This window comes from Mus caroli, chromosome 10 (genome assembly GCF_900094665.2).
Source record: "Mus caroli chromosome 10, CAROLI_EIJ_v1.1, whole genome shotgun sequence".
Classification (NCBI taxonomy): Eukaryota; Metazoa; Chordata; class Mammalia; order Rodentia; family Muridae; genus Mus; species Mus caroli.
Genome location: NC_034579.1, coordinates 8,651,369 through 8,676,257, shown reverse-complemented (window position 1 = coordinate 8,676,257; position 24,889 = coordinate 8,651,369). Strand labels below are relative to the sequence as shown.

The 24,889-nt window shown below is 41.1% G+C and overlaps 1 protein-coding gene across 1 annotated transcript in view; it reads left to right on the top strand.

Moving 5' to 3' along the window:
* The window catches only part of Utrn (utrophin), a 493,578-nt gene that overhangs the window by 458,023 nt on the left and 10,666 nt on the right, over positions 1-24,889 (top strand). The window contains exons 66-73 of the mRNA XM_021174513.2: positions 2,334-2,372; positions 2,582-2,647; positions 3,830-3,895; positions 11,038-11,196; positions 11,536-11,776; positions 14,621-14,729; positions 16,169-16,261; positions 21,709-21,731. Of these exons, the coding sequence (XP_021030172.1) occupies positions 2,334-2,372; positions 2,582-2,647; positions 3,830-3,895; positions 11,038-11,196; positions 11,536-11,776; positions 14,621-14,729; positions 16,169-16,261; positions 21,709-21,731 (796 nt within the window). The remainder of the gene's footprint in view (positions 1-2,333; positions 2,373-2,581; positions 2,648-3,829; positions 3,896-11,037; positions 11,197-11,535; positions 11,777-14,620; positions 14,730-16,168; positions 16,262-21,708; positions 21,732-24,889) is intronic.

The following is a 24,889-nucleotide window of genomic DNA, read 5'->3' as shown; positions in this document are numbered from 1 at the left end:
TAGACAGTGTTATAGGTAGTGTTAGCCATTGTAGACAGTGTTATAGGTAGTGTTAGCTATAGACAGTGTTATAGGTAGTGTTAGCTATAGTCAGTGTTATAGGTAGTGTTAGTTATAGACAACATGGTAAAGGTGGAAAGTGCACAATCTAGAGAATCAGAGAAGTTGGGGAGCTTGGCTATAACTCCACATGACGCAGATAGGAAAGTATATTTGTTTACATTTTCACATTATATTTTATGGCATACGAACCAGCCAGAATTACAGGGTCTTGTTAATTTGCTGTCTTCAGTGGACAGACTGAGTATAGGGAGTGGTGAGGGAGAGGGTAAGACTGGTCTGGTTTTCAAACACCAGGCTATGATCTAACAGGCAAAACCAGTTACCAGCTTTGGAGAAAATGGGTTAAAGAATCAAAAAACCGGAAATATGAGGAGACTGCTGGCAATTTGCATCATTAAAAGTCTATGTTGGAATTCATAGACTTACATTTATATTAGAGTCTGATTCTTCTCATAGCATATGAAATTAGTCAAAACACCCCGCTGAGCTGCTACACTGAAAACAGGAAGCAGCTCCTTTATGAAGTCAGTGGTAGCTCACAGAGTGGCGCTGCCTTTATTTCATTATTATCTACTCCTCTACATTTGGGTGCTGGCAATGGCAGTCAGAGACTCATCTATGCCAAACAAGCAGCCTGGCAAGTGAGCTCAACCCTTCTTACTGTAGGTCCCAGGGATGAAGCGCGGTGCTGCTGTTCTTTCTTCCTACTGGGTGTGAGCTTGTAGCACAACTTCTCCCTGTGAGCCAAAGTCCTCTGAAGGCAAAGAAACCTAAAGTTTGATTTTGTATCTGTTTCCTTTATTTGATATTGTCCATGAAAAAATGTTTTTCTTTCAGTCCAGCTTTCTGCCTTTTCCATTCTTAGTTCACAATTTTTTGTGCCAACAATTAACTTCCTAAGAATTGCTAAAGCCAATCCACAAAGCTTTCCCAGGGTTTCTTAAGATAAGTATAAATATATATTTTTTTTCACAATTTTTTTTCTGTTGAAAGCTTATATCGAATGTTGTCCTACGCTTGAATTTTAGAGATAATTTCTTAAGCAGTTGCTGTTTTAGGAAATGTCTCTTGCCATTTGCTGTCCCTGTTTCAGGGATAACGAGAAGTAGTGATATACTAAAGACGAGTAATGATACTCTGTCTCCACTGTTCCGGCTTCTCCTTTACATGGACACAATTAACTCTAGTTACAGAATACATATTTTAGCAGACATAGAGGATGAATGCCCACTTTTGAAAGCAGAACTAAAGAACTTTAGCTTTCTATCCAATAAGATGACCTCCATCTCTCTAATGTCTGCGGTGCACATATCATCTTGTGCTTCACACAGCAGGAGATAATAAGGTCATAGTTATGTCTCCAGTCCGCATATGTAATAGAAAAGGAAATCTAAAAGGATTTTGCTTGATCAGCAATAGCTTTTTCAAGAGACTTTACATAATTCAACAGAGTACTAATTTTCCTTGTGCTTTTAAATTTCTACATTCATCAGGTAATTCGTCACCACCTTCTCTCAAAAGTTAAGAGTTTAAACTACCGTTTAATTGGGATGAATTGTTTCAGTGGCATTTCATGGAGATTTGAGGCTCCCAGGGGATCTGAAAATCTAGGGCTGCTCCTGCACTGCCTCAGACCCAAGCCCCTGATTCAAACAGAACTGGTTGTCCCATGTAGTTTCCTAGAGCGAACTTCTAGTTAATAACATCATACTGGATCGAAGTCTGTCCTGTCCTGGCGAAGTCACCCTCAGTGTGCTGATGCTTTGACTCTTTGAGGAGGGCATAGGTAGGAAGGAAAACTTTTCTTTTCCATGTGTTTTGAAATTGAGAAATATGGTGTACACATAATTTAAACTTTTATATTTCTGAATGAAGAGCCCTAAAACCCTTTTTACTTCAATTCTGATGCCAATAGTCTAGTAATTAGGTAGTAAATTCACCTTTCAATTTCAGTGTCTTCTCCAAGAAAAAAAAAAGAGCTGTGTCTCCCTTAGAATGTTCTGGAACATTATTTTCCAACCTCCTATAATGTGGGGCGATCTTAGCACATTTGGCTGATCTTTTCAGTCTCACTGTTCTAAAACATGATGCCCGTCTTGACACATGGATGCTGCAGATGTGGGAAAGTTGCTTTCAGTTTCCCTGGCGGTGAGGTGATGATCAAGGAAGCCAAATGAGAGTAGAAGACGAATCTGCCTCCTTCTGCTTTTGTCTGAAATCGCTCTAAATGTTTGTTCTGTGACTTTTGTCTCCCTGTCCCCTCTCTGCAGTCCTATCACGCTCATCAGTATGTGGCCAGAGCACTATGAGTGAGTATTCACAGCCCCCCTGTGCACAGGAGGGGAGTTCTAATCAGGAGGATTAGCATGGGTCTAAACTACTACTTTTACATCCTGGGTGACAGTGCTGGTGGTTTGTTTGCATGGCAGATTCGTTACTTAACTAACCTTCTAACTGGTAACATCTGTCAATATTGAGAATAAATCCTTTGCCTTTTTATTTATTTCCCCCTTTTCAGCCCCTCCCAGTCCCCTCAGCTGTTTCATGATGACACCCACTCAAGAATAGAGCAATACGCTACACGGTAAGAGACTGATAACCATCCCCCACCCTGCTTTTGTAGTAGTTCAGTGCTGCTGACAAACCTTGTTGTGGGAGTGTATTTGCAGAAGTCATGGTTCTATTCCATGTGGATCCTGGCCTTTTATCTATTCATGATGTAATTTGTACTTTACCAAACACCTGCTCTATAGTCTGTGAAGAGTAGATTACAATAGACTGCCATTACAGAGCTGCTGAGACTCCAAACATCCAGCAGTCAGGATAAAGATAATATAACCTAATTCCAGTGAATAAAAGTAGCATTTGGAGCTGCCCTTGGGAGACTGCACACATATAAATTGCAATATGTAATTAAACTTATGCTAATGTTTGATTATTAGGGTTTGTTTTTAAGTCCCTAAGCAGAGCAAAATATAGATCTGCATACAGTGTGCAAAACTTTCAGGAAAGTGTGTAATATCAACCATTGGTCATACTAGAAAGCAGCTGTATCCAAAGTCCTTAGTTTAAAAGCTATTTTTAAAAAATGGTCGGCTAGGCGATGGTGGCGCATGCCTTTAATCCCAGCACTCTGGAGGCAGAGGCAGGCAGATTTCTGAGTTCGAGGCCAGCCTGGTCTACAGAGTGAGTTCCAGGACAGCCAGGGATACACAGAGAAACCCTGTCTCGAAAAAACAAATTAAAAAACAAAAAGGTCACATTTGTGCTGAATTAAGACTAAGTCAGATTTTTGGAGCTGTTGGATAACATGCTGTGGAAGAATGTAACTGCTTTACTGAAGTACAGAAGGGAGAGGAGTGCAGGGTCTGTGGGGTAGCAAAGACCATAGTCTGATAACACAGAGCCCAGCTGGTCAGGAGTTGGCTTACAGTCTAGGTCAAGAGAAGTCATGGTGACTCTTCAGACATGAGAGGAACACAATTAGGTGTGTGTGAAAGGTTGCTCCGTTTCAGTGGAGACCAGCTAGAGGTCCTGGGGGCTCAATGAGAAGACCTCACACTGTGGTATACTGCCTACAGGCCCAAAGTGAATGGCAATCCAATTCCAGCTCACCAGTACAGATGGTTTTAATTCCACCACTGTGTGAGATCTGGACTATTTTCTGTTTGGTCATAATATAGATTTAAAAGCCAGCAAGGATGCTTCTGGAAAACTGTTCCAGTTGCCACTGTGTAATGTCATCTTCTCGTTTTTGTACTTCCAGACTGGCCCAGATGGAAAGGACCAACGGGTCCTTCCTAACGGATAGCAGCTCTACAACAGGAAGCGTGTAAGTGCATCGTGCATTGAGTCTGCCCAAGGGGCCAACTGAAATGGTTTGGGTTGTGAAAGAGTATCTCAGAGATTGGGGCCAAGGAAGGCCACAGACACCACACCGTGCAACAGACCTCATATAAAAGATTTACTGGGGAAGTGAGGAGATGCAGAAGGCTGCCTCTGAGGAGAGATGGACCAGGTCATGATGGTCGGCTTTAGAGAGGGTATGGAGCACATACACTGGGAGGGTACGTGATGGTGGAAACGTGTCCTATTGGTGATGATTGGGCCATGGAAGGCAGGAAGGAACCTGGTTCTGGAATGTGGGAGGTTCTTGGTTGACTAACCTTACCTCCTTGTATTATGGTCTCAGGATTCTTCATAGACCATGGCGTCTGAGTTGTTATCCCATTCCAAACTGATGTGTGTTTCATATTAGTCTATGCACATTTTAACTTTTAAAGCCATGTTAGTGTAAATGAAGCATGTTTATTTACTTAGGAATCAATTTATCTGCTTTAGAATAATCTGATTGCTGCATAATAATATAATATTGATATGTATTTTTGTGGATATTTATATGTTTTGTGTTTGTATTTATGTGGGTATGTACACATTTATACGTAGGTTCATATGGTTGCACATGTATGTGGAGGACAGGGATAAATATCAGATATCTTTATCAATTTTCTCCTATTTATTTATTTATTTATTTATTTATTTATTTATTTATTTGAGACAAAGTTTCTTAATGAAAATGGATCTCATTTATTTGGCCACCCAATAAGCTCTGGGTATCTGTCTCTCTCCACCTCTCCCCCCATCCAATTCCCTCAACTACAGATGTGTGCTGCCACACCCCACTTGTACATCAGAGCTGGGATCTGGACCCAGGTCCTCATTGGCTCCCTGGCTAGTGTTTTACCAACCTAGCCGCCTCTCGCGCCCATAGTATCGCTGTTTATTGATAGTTTTACCAATGCACGTCCAGGATCAACACACTTTTGTAACGTCCTCTCTCCCATGCTTGCTAACATTCTCTTCAGAGTCTCTGCTGTTAAGAGTGCCCTCCACACATGCTTGGACAGACTCTCTCTGCCATTCACTGAAAAATAACTCCCTTACAAATATTTTATTTTATCAGGAAGTAGGGAAAGCTTCATTGATTTATAATATCTTTTAGAAATAGCTTCAGAGCTAGATACTTTATATCTCATTTCCTTATTTGTACATCTTAAGCTTGGCTGTGGAATGCTCTTGGCAAACGCTTCCTCTCTGATGTTACTGTTGTAATAGATCTTGTCTCTTTGGGACTTGTTTTGACCTTGTTTTTTTATGAGATGATGTGTAAAAAGGCTTGTATAGTTTCAAGTTGGTGTGACTTGTATGCTCATTATGGTTTTGACCGGTCAGGGAGCCCAGGAGAACCTGAGAAGCTCTAGAATATAGTGTGCACATGTTCTCACTCACAAAGCCTTGAGAAAGCCAAGTAGAATACCTCAAGCCAGTGGTTCTCACCTTTCCTAATGCTGTGATCCTTTAGTACACTTCCTCGTGTTGTGGTGAAGTAGTATTCATTGCTACTTCATAAATGTAATTCTGCTACTGATTGGATCATAATGCAAATATTTGATATGTGACCCTTGTGAAAGAGTCCCTGGACTCCCAAAGGGGTTGTGACCCTCAGGTTGATAATCACTGCTAAGAACACTGATAAAGAATGTCTCCCTTAAGTCTGTTTCATATTTCATTTATCATTAAGCTTATAAGTAGAAGCTCTTGGGAACTTTTTTCTATTTTAAGTATCAAAAGTTTGGCATCTTAGGCATCATAATTCATAGCTTAGGCATTATTATTCAGGTGTTATGAACCAGAAACCACTTCCAGCTCAAGATAATAAAATATTCACACTGCTCTTTCATATATAACCTAACAGTAGGTGTTTCATATAAAGTAATTAAGTTGCTTAAATATCTCTTAAATCAGGCTAGTCCTCACCTCACCAGTGTTAAAAGCAGCAGGGAATTTAATGAACTGAAAAATAATAGTTACAATAAAAATCTAACTTCTTCAGAACATTTGTGTTCCTTTCTATGTGGACAGGACATAGGAAATACAATGTGCACTGTCCTTTAGTTTTCTCGCTAATGTGTCAGAACGGAGAACTTACCCAGATGATTAGCAGCTCAATAGATTTAACACACAGACCTTTGGTGTGGTGATTCATTCAACAGATATTCATTTTATTCCTAGACGGTAGTGAAGTGATGGAGCCACTTGTGAGAGGCAGCTGTTACACTCAGGACGTTTGTGGCCTGTTTGGCAGAGCCCTATTCAAGTCTGTGTATTCTCCCATGTATGTGCATTGATAAGTAAATTAGGTTAGTTTTAGGAGAGAGTGCTCAGAACCCACCAGCCCTCTTTTTGTTCTTATTGTGTTTTGTTGCTTTTATTTTATTTTATTGTTTGTTTGTTTTTATTTTCTTCCCTCTTTTATAGACAGGATTTTACTGTGTGCTACATGCTGGCCTCAGATTTCCAATCTTCTGTCTCACCCTGTAAAGTGTTCTGGCATGTGCCGCCAGCTCCTTTTACCTCATTGTACTCTCGCTGCCCCTGGGTGACATTTAGTCAGGGGGTATGCAGCTGTGTATCTTCCGCACACACTATTGAAGGGTGAGCTTGTTCACCATGGGAGACCTCCAACTACAGAGCTAGCAAAGACCATTCACCAATGTTTGGTTTTGGGTTGTTTTTTGTTTGTTTGGGTTTTGTGCCTTCAGCAATAGCCAACATACCTGTAGTTGGAGGTGGCTTTCATCCTTCAAGTTGGATCATGGAAACAATTCCCTGTCCCCTCTCCAGTACTCCCCTCCATGAACCTTCACTGTGTATTGAGCATTCATGTATCATATATACCAGTTTCCCAGAATTGACCCCTACATAATCCAGTCCCGAGTACCCCCTATTTCTCTGAAAGCCAGATGCCAGATGATCTGTTGGGGCATTACTTTTAAGGCTCCTCAGTATCTTTGTAGGAAGAGTTAATCAAATACATCTTCAGGAGGGGCAAGAATCAGAGAGACCCTTAGGCAGCAGTCCCCGCGGCCGTTAACCAGCTTCTCACTTCATCCACTCTCTGCCTTTGGGTGATGCTGTTTTATGTGGACTGAAGTTGGGGCTTGGTCATGGTCTACCTTGACATTACCATTTGTAAATCTGAAAGCTGGAATAGAGCATTGGTTTTAAAGTTCATCAAGGGAATCACAGCTCTTTCATCATGTGACAGGTACTAATTTTGAAATGTAGATAGTATTTACTATATGTATCACATACAGTATAATTATATTCCATCTAATGATACCTCTTGATACAGGCTACATTTAAAAAATACTTTCTATTTCAGCATGATGCACACTATTGATATTTAATAGCCCTAATCTGGTGCATGATGTATCATCTGCATAATGAGGGTGCTCTTGGTTTTTATTATACACAATTAAACACTAGAACAGATCTATTCTTGTATTTAACCTTTAAGGCTAATAATCTATGAAAATATTTAAGGCCAAGATTTTATGCTACATGTAAATTATTCTATTTTTCATTTTACAGAGATGACCTTAATTCTCTTCCAGACACCATAACAAACAATGTAGTTAGTGGCCATGATAATTATTACAACACCCTGTACATCAAGTTCACAAAGGAGGTGAACTTACATTAATACTGACAACAAAATGCTTCCCAAATGTTTCCCAGTGCCCAGATTAAAAAAAAATTCTCAGTTGTGTGTGCATATGCATACTTGCATGTGTACAGAGACCAGAAGACAACTTATAGGAGGCTATTCTTTTCTTCCACCGTGTAGCTTGCAGATGTTGGAACCTAGGACATGAGCAAGTACTCTTACCACTTGGGCCATCTTGCCAGCCCAACATTTGAAACCAAAAGTGTGGTTTATGTTAATATGAAGCACCTAGTCCCCAGGCCCAAGTGTCTACACAAATGTTCTTAGGGAATAAATGATCTCTGCTATCTCTCAATTGCAGGGGCTCTAGTCCAAATCTGTGGTCAGTCCTAGCCATAAGATAATTCAGGCTATTTTGGGGGTACATGATTTTTATTCAGAAGATTCTTATTATTTATCCTTTTTAAGGTATTGACTTTGAGTTTTTTAGGGATAGTATCCACAGGCATTATATAACTAATTTGATTTGCCTTTTATTTATTTCAATAACTAAATCTGCGTCAATCTGATGTGAATGACTGAGGCAGGATTCCACACATCACCCCCTTGTCATTGAATCTTAGGTATCTGGGACAGGAGGGGCCCAAGCTTTTCTTTCCTTTGTAAATGACTGCTCATTTTGCTTTGATTTTTAGTGGATTACTCATGGTGTTTATCCTTAAAACATAGAACATTTACTGACGTAACACATTTTTGGCTTTCTTGGATATCCCATTGTTTAGTTGCTTGCTTAGGTGTGTTTCAGCCTGAAAAGGAATATTGCAGTATGTTCTGCTGTGCTCTCATTTTGCAGTTGCTTTAGTGTGTGTGCCCTCCATCTCTACACCTTATCCATCTGTTCTGTCCTCGCTGCGTTTTGGATTCACATCTTTCCTTACTTTTCCACTTGATCTGAGAGTGGAACCACCACCCATGATACACAGTGTCTAACTTATGTCTCAGGCTATGGATTTATTCATCACAGGGCGTCAGGACTTCATCTCTGCTTCTGCCTCTTCAAGTACTTATGTCTAGGCTACTGATCATGAACTTGTGTGTGTGTGTGTTTGTGTGTGTGTGTGTGTGTGCGTGCGTGTGTGCATGTGCGTTTCAGACACATGAAGGTCAGAGGGTAACTTATAGAAGTTAGTTCTCTCCTTCTACCTTGTGGGTCCGGGAGAGCAAACTCCAGTCATCTGGCTTGGGGAGTCATTTTCCTTGCCAGAGCTCTGTTTCATTCTTCTGTGTGGGTAGCTGTCTTAGTTAGGGTTTCGTCACTGTGACAAGACACCATGCCCATGGCAAATATTATACAGGAACACATTTAATTGGGGCTGCCTTACAGGTTCAGAGGTTCAGTTCATTATCATCATAGCAGGAAGCATGGCAACATCCAGGCAGACAGGGTTATAAAGAAGATGTTGAGAATTCTGTATCCAAAGGCTACCAGGGCAGAACTCTCTCCTATACTGGGCAGAGCTTGAGCGCTAGGAGCCCTTAAAGTCCCCACACACAATGGCATCAGCACTCCTAATAGCACGCTTCCCATGAGCCAAACATATCCAAGCCACTAGAGTAGCCTAGGAGTTCTGGCTGCTGTGTAGGGGTCATATATCAACTTTCCTGCTCTTCTCATCTTTTGAACCCTCAGGACATCATGCAATTTTATAGCGACTTCTTTTGTCCCCCCTAGAGACCTTGCACCTCTTGTGTCATCTACCTGTTGTATTTTTATTTTCCACCATCATTGTAAACAACCATCAAAAGACCCTCTTTAAAAAAACCTCATTTGTCAGGAGGGAGGGAAGTTAAGTTAGGCTTTAAGCTTAGCCAAAGTACATGAGTTTTATTTTTGATATACAGTCACACTCTCTCGTGTGTGTGTGTGTGTGTGTGTGTGTGTGTGTGTCTGTGAAGGAAGGAAAGTGAGAAAGCTCAATGCAGGAAGGAGGCCCATTAAGTCACCAAGAATTTCTCCCTGTCTCCCTCTCCCTCTCCCTCTCCCTCTCCCTCTCCCTCTCATCTCTGTGCCTGGAACACACATTTTTTTTTCTAAGAACACACTAAATCATAGATCCAATTTCAGACCCCTGACTATCAGAACAAAAGTGTGATATGCTAAGGATGGGTTTTCTATCACACATAAATATCAGAGTGCTTGCCCAGTATCCAGTACTGCACAAGAGCAAAGGGGTTTTAAGGTCCAGGTGGAACAATAAAGTTCCCAGACTGCCAGGCTCTCCTTGGCTGTTTTGGCACACAGTCTGATCCAGGGCTACAGTCAAAGATGCTGAGAGAACTGTACAGCCGCACAGCTTATACTGAAGGCTCAGCCATAGGACAGCTCCATTTTCAACTCTGGTGAACACATCAGTTATGTCTTATTTTCCTGATGCCTTATCCTTTATTTCCCCTCTTGACAAAAACTATCAAACCAGGCCATGTCCAGTATGCTAGAGGGCTCTGAACTCTCCTGAGCCAGGAGATGGATGACAGTCATACCTTCCTGAGGACATCCAACTAGATCTGCCTCACAAAGGAAGCACAGAGATTCCAGCCCAGCTGGAAAGCTTTTGCATTACCACAGACATATTTGGCCTTGTCTCCCTTCACTCTTCTGCTGCTGACAGTCATGCATCAACACTACTGTTGATGTGTCTAGTTCAGTAACAGATCATTGGATGAAGAACTTCAATGAATTAAATGTAATTAATGATTTAATGCAGGATATTGATCCTAAAAATTAGTTATGATGAAACCAAGTAAAATAGCTACTGCTATTTTATAAATATGTACAATTGTGTTTATGCTGTTATTTAAATAGAAATACATTATAAATCCTTTGGGTTATCAAACATAGGAAAACTGGTTATAGCCAAATCAAAAGATCAGTCGTTCTTGGCTCCGTGATCTTTTAGTCCACTGTTTTGGTAGTCAGTGGGTGATATGCTTGCCTATATCATCTTTAACTTTTATGTTAACTGCTTCTAGGCATGTCCAACCCATTGATATTTGTAACATGTTGTTATCTAAAAATGTGGTGGACCACATTTCAAGCTCTCCTGAACTGCATGCGGCTTATGGTCATAGGTTGGGTGCACCCCATTAAGCCTGATTTATAGCAACTATTACCTTTATTTATAGGCATGGATGTGCCTTTTTTTTTTTTTTTTCTGTTGAGTGGAATGGCTCTCTGGGGATTGTGAGGATAACGGATTGTGGCATGAGAGTTTTGATATGTTGAGCTCATCCTACACAAGCCCTGTAGCATGAACTCCAGCATCCAGCTCGAGTTTCAAAGGATGGCCATGGAGACACAGAGTTCCGAAGCAGCCTGGTCCAGCCACTGGTCCAGGCATCACGGGTTTAATTTCTTGTGTGCTCAGAGATCTCAGCACCCAGATGTGCATCTTCCTTGTCTCTAGGGAGGATGAGCATGCCCTCATCCAGCAGTACTGCCAGACTCTGGGCGGGGAGTCGCCTGTGAGTCAGCCACAGAGTCCAGCTCAGATCCTGAAGTCCGTGGAGAGGGAAGAGCGTGGGGAACTGGAGCGGATCATTGCTGACTTGGAGGAAGAGCAAAGGTGAGCTGGACCCGGGAGAAGAAAATGCACTACTCGCGCCCCTTCCCTTCCTTCTGTCTTTCCAGAGATGTTGTCTAAGACATCACAATGAGGTCCAAGTTTGAGAGGACATTAGCAGGCTGGGATGTGGGTGGGGCCTCGTGCATCTGTGATTTAATGATGGATCCTGGAAAAACTCTTGCTTGAAGTCCATTTTCTCCCTCCTAGCTCTTTGTGCTAATGGTTTTGCAATGAGATGAAGAGTATCAAACTAAATTTGGAGTTCCCAGGCAGTTTGGGAGAGAATATACATCTGATAATAATTCTGGTTAATTTTATATTTTTTCCTTTCCATATTAGAAATCTGCAGGTGGAGTATGAGCAGCTGAAGGAGCAGCACCTAAGAAGGGGTCTCCCTGTGGGCTCCCCTCCAGACTCCATCGTATCTCCTCACCACACGTCTGAGGACTCAGAACTTATAGCGGAAGCTAAACTCCTGCGGCAGCACAAAGGGCGGCTGGAGGCGAGGATGCAAATTTTGGAAGATCACAATAAACAGCTGGAGTCTCAGCTGCACCGCCTCAGACAGCTCCTGGAGCAGGTAGGGGTGTGGATTCCTGTGCAGCACCTCCACAGGACCCACCCACCCACCCACCCACCTCACTGAAGCCTAGACCTGACCTTCGTATCCGTTAGGGCATCCACTTTCAATTCATGACCAACACAGTTAATTCCGTGTATGAGTGGAATCTCCACTGATACAAAAATGTCTGTTTTCCTACCTGACTCATAGAAATTCTTTCTTCTTTTGTACTAAAATATCACCTTAGAACAGTTTGACTTTTAAAAAAAACAGAGTCCTGTGGTACCCACGAGCCTGCCTTTCATCAGGAAAGATTCCACAGAGAATAGGGACAGCAGGCGACCTACAATCTTCAATCTAACACTTTCTTCCGGAGAACTAGGACTAAGAAGGTGCCTCAGAAATCACTGTCTGTAAAACAACAACAGCAGCAGCAAAGAGAAGCAGAGGGACAGGTGGCTGCTAGTTCGCCCCTGTTATTTCTTACACGGGGGGTGTTCTGCTATAGCAGTGACTTGGAAACTTGCTTGACAACAAGCAGTACAATTTTCATTTTGAGGAAAACGTATGTTTCTGATGAGTACGAAATGATGCACACCTTTAACCGAGATGGCGTCTCTTACCCTCCTCCCCTTCCCCCTGCCCCTTCCTCACTCTTTCCCTCCTTGTTTTCTCTTGCTTTCCTTTTTATAATATTGGGACCATTTTTAATACTGGTACCTTTCTTTTATGATTAAATACTGGCTAATAACTGACAGTTTTGAGAAACTACCATCCTTTGGTTTGTGGCTTCTGCCTTTCTGCTTCTGCCCCTCTGTGAGGGGAAGAAACAACATGGCAAGGAGCCACAGGCAGAGAGTTAATAGTTTGACTAACTTAACTAGAAGAGGGCAGTCAGCTCGCAGAGCTAACAGGGAGAACACCTCTGCTGCAGACGGATATAAGGTTGATTTCCCCACAAAATATTTCCTGACTGGCACCAGCAGTCCTAGCACGGTTGCCTTTTTCTCCAGCCTGTGTGAGGTAGCGTCCCGTGACATCCTAACAGAGATGCCCTTTTCCACATGTTCTGTACTGCATTAAAGAAAACCATTTCTCCAGAGATTTGCTTACGTTTGAGAAAGCTGTCTTGGCATAGTTGCCACCAGGGTCTTTTTATCTTGTCAGGAATCTTGAAAGCATTATAATTTTTGCATTACCAACATAGTGGACAGTTGATCCCTCTCCCTCCTTTGGCTACTTGCTTTTCTCTCTCTCTGTCATCATAGAGTTTCTTTGATATAACTGTGTGAGTCATCTACTTAAAAGACTGAAAATTCTGTATCTTTGGAAAATAATGGATTGCTAAATGAGTCAAAACTTGGCTTTCTGTTAAGACCTCCAACTGTTTGCGTGATCGTAACCTCAGTGTCACATATATTGGCAGGGGCGGGGTGTTGCTTGTAGAGTGAATTTGAAGTTCCCATGTAGTACCAGGTAAATTTCCTTGTGTGATCTCTTAGAGCGGCAGTTCTGAGCCTGTGGGTCACAACCTCTTTGGAGGCATTGGATGACTCTTCTGCAAGGGTTGTACGTAAGATATTCTGCATATCAGATACTCACACTATGATTGATAATAGTAGCAAAAGCACAGTTATGAAGTAGCAACGGAAATAGTTTTAAGGTTGAGGTCACCATGACACGAGGAACTGTAGTAAATGGTCACAGCACTAGGAAGGTTGCGAAGCATCAAATGTTGATGTCCACAGTGTAGTGTCCACTTGGAACCATCACACAAGCTCTACTCGAAGCCCTTGCTTGCTGTATACCTTTTTGATGCTCTTGGGAGGAAAGAAAAGGTTCTTGGACTCATTCTACCAACCTTCCCCCTGCCATCCCATTAGAGCAAGGACCTAGTGGCTCATAGGCCTTCAGAATTACACAGTAATGTTTTTGGAACTAGCTGATGTCTAAGTGGCTCAGAATATCCAAGTCTGTGGAGCTCTTATCTCTTCATAACGATTTAGTGTGCGTGCCAGAAGTAGATGGAAAATTTAACTCAATATAAACAGGGAAAACGACCAGACATCAACTAATAGGGATTTAATGGAAAATCTACATCAACGAGGAATTTCTTCATTCTCATATTATAGATCCTGCTTTCTATTTTGACCACATACTTATCAGCATGCCCATCGGTAGCACAAAGATATGCACAGGAGTTATCATGGAGGGTTCGCCCTGTGTCGGACTGGGCAAATGGCTTTGGAAAGACTCATTTATCACTCTCCTGGCAAAATTCTATGCCGCGACTATGGCCCGTAAAGCTTTATTTAGCATCTCTTCCTCCGGGTTCTTCATCCACACTAAGGTGTTAATGCTAAAATAATTTGTACACACAGAATCGAACACGAAAGGTTCTGTAGTTTGCCTAGAATTATACTGATTCTGAGCGCTCCAAGTTGGACTTTGAATTCAAGCTGCTAAATCCAAAATCCAGGGGGATAAAAGCACTCTCTCTCCATATCGCCTCTGAGGGGAGCTATTCTGAAAGCTAGTACATTTGCCATTGTCAAACTACAATGGCACTTTCTGAAAGATGAACCCAAATTACTTCTAAGTTTACTAGGTTGGTGTAAAAATAATGTAAAATTTGGGAGATGAAAATGGCAGACATAAAGAAATTCCGTTGCTGTAAGAATAAGTTCTTCAAAGCATGAACATGGAGCAAGCATTTGGGTCTCAGGAGAAGTGTTCGGGCCATAACCTAGGCTGAAATTGCCCAAGGGCCATGGCAGGGGCTGGAGGTGGGGGAGGGGGAGGAATACTGTCCTTTCTAGGTTACAGGCTTCTTTCTTACTCTAACTTCCCATGTGATTGCAGCCTGACTCTGATGCCCGCATCAATGGTGTCTCCCCCTGGGCTTCCCCACAGCATTCTGCATTGAGCTACTCCCTTGACACTGACCCAGGCCCACAGTTCCACCAGGCAGGTAAGTGTCACTGAAGCACAGTTGGGTTTGGACGAGGCTGGAGTTTTTATGGTTTCGGTGTTTGGTTGCTAGCATTCTTACAGCTGCGTGCTCTGGAGCATAAAACAGTATTCTCTTTAGTCTGAAATGAATGCAGATCCATTTTAATAATAACAAAAACACTTTAGTCATAATGTGCTTGTTTATAAAATGTGTAGGAGTGGATTCAATTTTGGTGAAAGATGAAAAATTCTCCTTTCATTTGAAATAAGCAAGACTTTATTTTGCTTTGAGAATATTTGTGCGTGTGCTCATGTGTACATGTATGTGTGTACACTTGTGCGTGTGTGTATGTGCACACATGTGCATGTAGTGTATATTCATGTATGTGTGAAGATGCTCCAGGAGCCAGAGGAGGACATCAGGTGCCCGGCTCTCATCCTCCATGTAATTGCTTTGAGATAAGTTCCCTCACTGACCTGGAATAGGATGAGCAGGGAGCCTCAGCAGTCCTTCTGTCTCAGCTCCCTCACCCCCTCATTACTAGGGGTTACGGGCACATATCACCACAGCCAGCTTTTTAGTTGGACTCTGGAATCCAGGCTCAGTCTCATACCCAATGCAGGAGGCTCTCTTACCTACTGAGCCGTCTCTTCAGCCCCAAGACTGATTGTTTGCGTATATGTTTCTCTACAACTTTTACATTCATGCACATGTAGAACCTAAAGCTGAAGAGTAGCCTTCAACGTGGTCTTCTCTACTTTGTCCATCTTAGTCTCTGTGGACATTGCTCCACCTACCCTCTACCGCAGAAGTGCCACCAACACCATCAGTGACAGTGTCACCTCACTGACAGTTATGCTGTTAAAAACACTATTGTAGTTTCAATCATAGAATAAAATACATATCAAAATAATATAAAGCAAGACAAAATAGACTGTGATAAAAGCTCCAAAATGGAAAAGAAAGAAATTGCTAGAATATTTTATGTGCAAAATAATGGATTTTCAGCTAGCACACTAGTGTCAAATTCACTGTTACTTATTTTTCACTTTCGTATTTTCTCTCAGTATATAAATTTATCCACATAAACATATGATACATTTTTAACTATATAAAAGTCTACTGCTGGAGCTAAGGATGTTGCTCAGTGGTAGGATGTTCCCCTAGGTTTTTATAAAGATCTCTGTATCATTCCTGAAGGCTTTGTTGTGTGAGTGTGTGTGTGTGGTGTGTGTGTGTGCGCGTGCGCGCGCGCATGTGTGCACATGCTTGCATGTATGACATGTCAAATGAATACAGATGCTTCTGTTTCCCACAGAAGTTGTTCTTTTCCATGACAATTCATATCCTGTTCCTATTTTGGGGCTGGTTATGTTATTTTTTACCTGCAAGTGGTTCTTTGGTAGAAGGATGGACATTAATTCTAAGCTCCCTCCTTCCTCTGTGTTTTGTCTCAGCATCTGAGGACCTGCTGGCCCCACCTCACGACACTAGCACGGACCTCACAGACGTGATGGAGCAGATCAACAGCACGTTTCCCTCTTGCAGCCGTGAGTAGTAACACCTTTATGTCCCCGTGGTGTGCCTGTCCTGTCCTTCCTCCTTCTCCACTTGCAGCTCTCTTGTCTTCTTTGGTATGACAGCAAAGCCATTGTTAGAGACAAGATTTAGGCTATTAAAAGAAAATGAAGCCCCATTCAGATGCCAGAGAGATTCTGAGGTCCACTGATAGTATGATCCCAGCCTTGGAGATTTTCCCACAGGCCTCATAAGCGACTAAATAGAGTCCATTAGAACAATGTCTGCTTTTAGAATATAACTTGGGTTAAGTGTAGGCTATAAGAAACTTGTGTTACTTCAAAGAAGAGCCTTGAACGGCATGCCAGTCTAGGATGAACATAGCTTTTCTACGGTAACTTCCTACCTTCCTTGAGATATATCTCCATATGTCTTCGTAGTCAGGCACAGAAAGCAATTATTTCTGGCCTCCCCTCTCCTTTAAAAGAATTCCTTTTTTTTCCCTTCAGGGAATAAAATAATCATGTGTGAAAACCAGATGATTCACAGGGTTACAAATTATGAGTCTGAAGTCTCCATATGAACAGCCAAGAGCCGAAAAAATCGCCCAATGAGAGCTGTCCAAATCCCAGGGGAAATTACATAATGATTTTAATCGATTGAATTTTTTAAGTGGTTTCTCTCCTGGCATCTTGCCACCCTTGAGATTCTGCTCCACTCTCACCTCGGAGACCTCTGTGGTCTCTCTGCTCAGGTGCTATCCACAGAGTCCATAGACACAGACTCACCACTGTATTGTGACAGTTTCAAATACTTTTAAGGAACATGAAAGGGTCACTTATCATTTGGGGGTGGAGCCTCTCAAATGGATGTTAAAACCAGTCAGTCAGTAAACTACGGTTTTGTGTAAGTCTCTGTTTTTTGGTTTACTGTTTTCTGTCAGCTCCCTAGACAAATCTAAGTCAGGAGAAAAAGATTCATCAATTCTTGGTGTAATTGATAAACATGCTAAATCTGTTACAGTAATTGAAGTTAAAGGTTGAATCTCATCTCAGAAGTTTTTGTTCTGGCTTATGTAGTACCCAATGGCTAGAAAAGCTATCATGTTGTATGAATTAGAGTTTCAGAATTAAAGTTTCTAAAGACTAACACTTTTTAGCTTAACTGCCACCTAAATGCATTCATCACTAAAGAGCAGATTCTGTAAGTGGGATTCTGTTTAGAAGTTTTTATTTAAATGTAATGTTGGACCTTTTCAATTTAAAACTCTGTTGTCAGTGAAATCGGAGTGTGAGATATGCTTAAATCTATGCTTTGTAATAAATATAAAAATATAAAATGCATAATTTCTATAATGAAAATGTGCTTCAAGTTCAGGATTTTTCTTTTACAAGTCTTTCTTTCTAAAGCACTTCTAAATCTTTCCTAAGGCATATTCTGATATGTATATTTGATTTTTAAAATGTTCATCTATGCCTTGCTTAAAATAGAATATAATGGAAAAACTATAACTGTACAACACCTAGTCTTCAAAGGTAACTGTTGCTACCGCAAGCCCTGACCCCTGCTACAAGGATAAAATTCCCATTGAGTTGAACCACTCACGGTGATTGGTTCCCGAGAAGAGGCTTAGTCTCTATGGAGACCACACTGCAGTGGCTAAACCCTTCCCTTGCCTTGAGACCTCTTTACCTGTGACATCATCCTTGGCGCTCACTGGGTTATTTAAAGAGGCTTGCAGTTCCTTAAGAGGAAAACTGTTGGCATTCTCTGTCCGTGTGTACATCTACCAGTGTTTATGATGTTGAGATTTTCTATACATGAGCACTCCTAGTCATTTGTTATAATGAAGAATCCAGGCACCTCTTAAATAAGAAATGGTACATAGTACATTTTAGAGTCCTGTGGGATTCACAGACTATGTGTTCTTACTTCTGAAAATGGCATTGTTTGTTCTTTTTCATTATTTATATTCATATGTTTCTTTGGCAAATATAAAAATCTTCAAGGTAAAAAAACGCTTTCCAGTCTAAAAAAAAAAGAACTCCATTGTCTTGTTTACAAAATTAATGTATACCTCAGAATTTTACCTAGGATTACTAAATCATTTCAAATTGTACAGAATCAATTAGTGCATGGTACAGACCTGGTACCTAATACAGACTTCCAGATTGATGTTGTCAGTGGTTTACAGGGACAGTCATGTTTCTAGCTAGAGAAATATAATGGTTGAAAATTTCCCAGCTAGCACTTAGGTTTTGCAGGATTCATTAGCTTTAATGTTCCATTTAAATTGCTCAGTTAGCAAATATTTTATTAAGTTCTGCAACTCCCAAGCTTCCTGACCACCTATGGAAGTTTATCTAAATAAATAGGATTGGCATGCTCTCATTGCCTAAACAATCTCTTGAGTTTCTATAGCGAAGGAGAACGTTCAAATTGCTTGTAGCCAGTGTGTGATGGATGGGCTGAGCTGCATGTTAATCTTGACTTTTGATCCTTTGTGGATTAAACAAATTGCATGGCTACAAATGAATTTCACTCATGGCAATTTTGGAATTAAAATGAGAGTCTGTATTCATAAATCCTAATAGCATGAATAGCTCTGTTAGCTTATTTTTTATATTGTGTCTTATATGCCGTTGTGTGTAAAGACTTTAAAAACCCTTGCATTTTGAATCAATATTGCAATTAGCAATGGTAGCATCTTTGAATTATGACCTCTTAAAATGACATTGAATCTCAAAGCAGAGACACAGGCTTTGCCATCTTACCCTAACAATTAAAGAACTGAATTTAATTTGTGTTGACAGTTACCTAATGACTATAACTGTTTCTTTGTTGGCATAATATAATTTGCTTATAGTTTGTTCAAATATGTGGAATATTAATAGTAAATTGAGCTTTCTTTCTTTCTTCCTTCCTTCCTTCCTTTCTTTCTTTCCTTCTTTCTTTCTTTCTTTCTTTCTTTCTTTCTTTCTTTCTTTCTTTCTTTCTTTCTTTCTTTCTTTTTTCTTTCTTTTTCTCTAGAAGTAATGCTTTTAGAATTACTTACCTGGGTGTTTCTGCTGTGATCAGCCTGCATTTGTCAGGCTTGAATGACATCCATCAAAAACTCAAGACTTAACAAAAGCACAATGATTATCTAATTTTCTTTTAAAATGCACAGCTTGTTCCAGGAACTGCCTATAATGTTTTATTTGATTAAACGAGATAGGAAGGAAAAATGGCTTTGACTTCTGTCTAGGGTTTGACTATTACATATCCATTATTTAAGAGAGAAGCCTAACTGTCTTTCTTTTCAGATGGGGTATATATTTGCAACATGTCTTTACTAATAATTCACCTCAGCTACCTCTGGGGTATAGCTCACATGAGTACATGGGTTCACTCTTTTTCCTCTGATGGGAAACACCTTGTAGGACTAGGCTTATGTTTCCCTGGTTCTTCTCCCAAATACCTGGGCTCACATTCTCCTACAGATGTCCCTTTTTTCCCCCTTATCACAGGAAAATGAGGGATTGGAAGCATACAACATACTACGTGATTTGAGACACTCCCCTTTGGCCAAGGATAGATATTGTCATCATTACCCTTTCTTTTCCTATGTTGAATATGAATCTGCAGTAAAAGTGTCAAATATTGGCAGGCTTAGAGGACATAGCCAGCCAATGGCCTGTAAAGCAAAATGGTGAAGCAGTTAGACTTCAATTACTGTTCACAACAACAACAACAATGGGTCCTGAAATGTGTCTCTAGTATTAGAAGGAGGTAGACATCCTGCCTGGAAAGCTATAGGAATCCTAAACTTTCTAGGCGTTGAGGACAAAGGCTTACCCCTTCTCCATCCTGTGGGAGATAGTTACTTGCACAGCCCAGATTTCCTCAGGAAAGCTACTTGTTCAGAGATAGTTTTAAAAGAATTATTTACTCTTGTTTTATGTTATGTGTATGCAAGTTTTGCTTGCTTGCTTGCATGTCTGTGTAACATGTGCATGTAGTGCCAATGGAGGCAAGAAGAAGGAGAAGTGGGGAGGAGGAGGAGGAAGAAGAAGAGGGAGAAGAAGAAGAAGAAGAAGGAGAAGGAGAAGGAGGAGAAGGAGAAGGAGGAGAAGGAGAAGAAGAAGAAGAAGAAGAAGAAGAAGAAGAAGAAGAAGAAGAAGAAGAAGAAGAAGAAGAAGAAGAAGAAGAAGAAGAAGAAGAAGAAGAAGATCTTAACTGCTGAGATGAGCATCTCTTCAGCCCTTGGATTTTTTTTTCTTTCATAGAAAGCAACAATTTTCAACCTGTGCACCACTATACTCCTGAGAGTCAAATGACCTTTTCACAGGGTTCACATATCAGATGTCCTGTGTGTCAGATATTTATATTACAATTCATAACAGTAGCAAAATTACAGTTACTACATAGCAATGAGAATAATTTTACAGTTGGGGTCACCACAGCATGTGGAAGTGTATTAAAGGGTCACGGCATTTGGAAGGTTGAGAACCACTGATAGCCCACCTATAATGTCTGTGAGGACAGTGGTCTCTTGGATCATTGCTGCTCTTCAGAGGGGCTCTACCCTGCTCTGCCATCAGCTTTGTCTTCGAGACTATACTCATTTTAATCTCTGAATTGTTTTTAGTGAAGATCACAAGAACAATGGGTCATGAACATGATCTCAGTGAAAAATGGACCTGACAAAGCAGAGATCTAGAAAAGTCTGAAAAGTAGTGCCAGTTCTCCAGTTCTTCATAAGCCCACGACATCAGCGTCTTTGTCATGGGTTCCGATGCAAGGATAATGTTGAAGGGTTATTAGCACCCTAGGCTAACTTCTGTGCTCTTAACTGAACCCATGTAAGGCATCACTGTTGATCCCCATTCTGAAGACTGCTGATGAATGACTAGCCTTTTCACTGATGCAAATGTACCTTCTTCCTACAGCTTTCAGCAAGAGAGTGCCAAGGTGTGCAGAAAATACTAATTCCCTCTAAGGACCCTTTTGGTCAGAATCGAACTGTATATTCAACACAATATATAGGCTCTCCTCTGTACTTATTATACAAAAGCCAAAAAATACATGGCATAGTTATAAAATGAAGTTTTAAGAATTTTTTTCTCATTTATAAAACTAAGACCTTCCTGAATGTTTTAGTGCATATGTTTTTAAAGAGCTAGCATATGTTTTGTGTGGGGTTTGGCTTTTTCTTTTTCTTCTCTCTCTCTCTCTCTCTCTCTCTCTCTCTCTCTCTCTCTCTCTCTCTCCTCCTCATGTTTGCATTTCAAATCACATAGAATATGAGACATTTACTGGGAAAACTAGCCTTGCTTAGAGGGTCAGGGTGGCTGGCCTCTGCTTCCTGCTAGCATCCTTGGAAGGGCAGAGCTATTCTCTTCCTCTGAAAAGCATTCTATACATTTGCATGCATGAGAAGGGAAGGCACAAAGCAATAGTAAAGCCCTCAATTGATTTCTTCTATTTTCTTTTTCAGCAAATGTCCCCAGCAGGCCACAGGTAAGAGTTAATGGCTCAGTTGACTTCACTGTCTTGATCCCATCCGGGCGTAAGCACATTAGCTGCTATTGATTTAGTCTTACTTCATTCTCCATATAAATGAGTAAAGCCACGTGATGTTTAAGTGTTACTTGGTTCTGTACAACAGATTGTTGCTTTGAAGATGTTGGGTGGGACCATGGGGTTCCCCAGACCAAACTCTATCAGGCACCCAAAGTACCCATGCTGGATTTCAGTTCTCATTCCATGCTAGCTACTATACAAGTTTCTGTGTAAATCTGACTGACCTCAAATCTCACATTTGTCACAGAACAGTGACTTTGAAATGTCCCTGGTACTACAGGGCAATACTGAGATCATTACTCCAATGAAGACAGAGTTGCCTTTTTCATTTAAGAAAATACGTTGAGCTCTTTTGGCATCTATAGCCCACTAGCTTTCAGTTTTGTTTGGTTCCTTATGAGGAGCCATTGTTAAAATATATCACGGAGCCAAAGCAGATCTTTATAAAACATTTTCTTGAGTGAATTTATTAGTCCTTTCAAAACAGTGAACATTGTTTCATCTTATTGGCAAGTGGAACTGGGGTCTTGGCTAGAAGACAGGTGTCTGTAAAGCAGTCTGTGACACAGTAGGTAGGGTTAGGATCTTCCGGTGATGCCCATTGTCCTGGTCCATTGGAAGCAAGGATTTTAAAGGATTTTAAAGGGAAGTAAGATGACAGAAGGACCATCAGAGGTGTAAGGAGAGATGGGAAGATGTGCTCATGTGCAGGGAAGCAGGCACATCCCAAAACTAAGTATGACTAAGATAGCTGTTAAGGCGCACCGCTTTGTATGCCAGCCATCCAGATGATTGTATTGACATATAGCACATTCAGGTTCATAAGCAAAAACACCAGACTTGACTAGTTTTGCAGTAACTGATTTTGGAAAATTGAACATGTTAAGCCAGTTCAGTACAATAGTTTAAGAGAAAGAACAAAGAAGGATTTTTAAGAACTGACCCAGAGTCTTGAGTTTAGTTGTGAGGGAAGGGAGGACATGTTCTAGAGAATCATTGGGAGAAGAGAAGCAATGATCTATGTCTTATACTGTCACAGGGTGGGTGTCACCATCTTAGCACAAGTAAGCCGAAGTCAGAGATGGTCATCAGGATGTGTGATGGCAGAGATTGAAGTATTATTAGGATGTAGGTAAAGGTAGTAGTAGTTGCGTTTGAACATTTGTGTGCATGGCTAAAAAGGATAGAGGGTGGGATCCTAACAGAGAGGTCAGAGTGTTGGCAGAATCATCTTGATGGGTGTTGAAACTCCAATGCTTTACAAATAGCCTCAACATAGGTGACATTGAGATGTTTGCTCTCTGAAAAATAAATGAGCATGCTTTAAGGGTCCCACGGAGGACTGCACAGTGGCTTGCTGGACTCAGATGATGTGAAATTCACATAAACATTTTAGGGAGAAGACAATGAAATTGACCCTGAAATCCCCTGTAAGACCTGGTAAGAGGCCATGGTTGTATGGAGGAGCATGGAGGGAAGAGTTATAGGTATCTTAAGGTTATCCAGATTCTGTGTCTATGAGACCTGGATGCTGATTCAAGCCATCAGGGAAGAAAGTATTCCGAGGAGAGTAGAAGGTGTGGGTTTTGTTGGTGATGGATCACACATGACTTGGGGAGCACAGAAGGGGAGATTGAAGAACTAGTGAGGATGGCATGGAAAGGCCCTGAGGAGTGTGCAGATCTCAGTGTGACACAGAACAGAGGGGATGGAAGGATAAATGGGAAACAGGAGCATGTACCAGAACCAAGAGATTGACCAGGGGTTCAGTTCTCATGCCTCCTCTGCTGGGGACATGGCTGTAGAGATACAGGTCAGGGAGGGAGACTGGATCTTCCCATCAACCCTCAAACACAGCTCAGGATTTAAAGCAGAGAGTGACCTTGAAGACCTTCCACTTTGGTCTTAGATTTGAAGAAGTTGAGTTGAAGAGCTGTATTGTTCCTGGCCATATAGCCTGTATATCCTGGTGGGTACTGTAAACACGTGTCTCCTTACAGGGGGCTCCTTCCTCTCAAGCTTCCATCCTCCTCTCTGTTCTTTTCCTTGTGGGATTTCCCATACCCTGAGTCGGGACAGTTGGGAAGAATGTCCGTTTTCACCTGGATGACGGCTATGCTGTACTTTTATTTGTAGAATTATAAATTTAGACTTTTAACATTAAATTTCACTTTTTATAATTCTGCTGCCTAAAAAGAGAGCTGTCATACACCTACTTAATAAATGCATCCACATCCTGCATAAGGGAATACATGAAAATAATTTCAGTCTTTTCAGCAATAAGTTAGCACCAAAGCTTTAGCTATCAGTATGAATATATAACACAGTCCTTCCCATGTGGAACTTATTCCTATCTGTCTATGTTCTTGAAATACTTTAACTATGATTGCAATGACTCCTATTCTAGAAAATAAATTAGACCATATGCCTGAGATAGCTTTCATATCTGCTTCTCCAGGAGGGTCTTACCTCAGTATCCAGCAGCTTTGAACCCAGTGAGACCACCAAAAAATATTGGCTGGATTTTATCTCCTTCAGAACAGCAAAATGTCCAGTGCAAAAGCAAGCTTGATGGGAATCAGCTTGAAGCAAGAATCAACTGACTTCAAGTAGATCTGGGAGGAGGAAAGCCACTTGGGAAACTTAGCCAGCAACTAGTTTATGGATTCCCTCTAAGTCTAGGAAAGCAGAATTTCATGTCAAGGTCTTCTACAGAATGAGAAACAAGGGTAGGCAGGAGATTTTTATTGGGAGTCCCCAAAGAACTCACACGATTCCATGATGCAAGGTTTCTGTTAGGTTAGTCCATTTTGGAGTAGAGTTTTGAAAAAACATGTCTAACTTGAGTACTTTTAACAAATGGATTGCTTGCCTCCCCTGTGGAGGATGTGATGTCACTTCCTTAGTGTAGCCCGTATTTAGACCCCTTGGCATTTTCCACATAGCGGACACCACTGGACATCTGTCTCCTCCTCTCTAGGACAGAGAGGAATGGGGTACTCTTTTGGTAGCCTAACACATATATCATCGCTACCTTTCCCAAGAAGCAAAGACTTCTCAATTTTACCTGGGTTTCTAGCCTGTTAAAAAAAAAA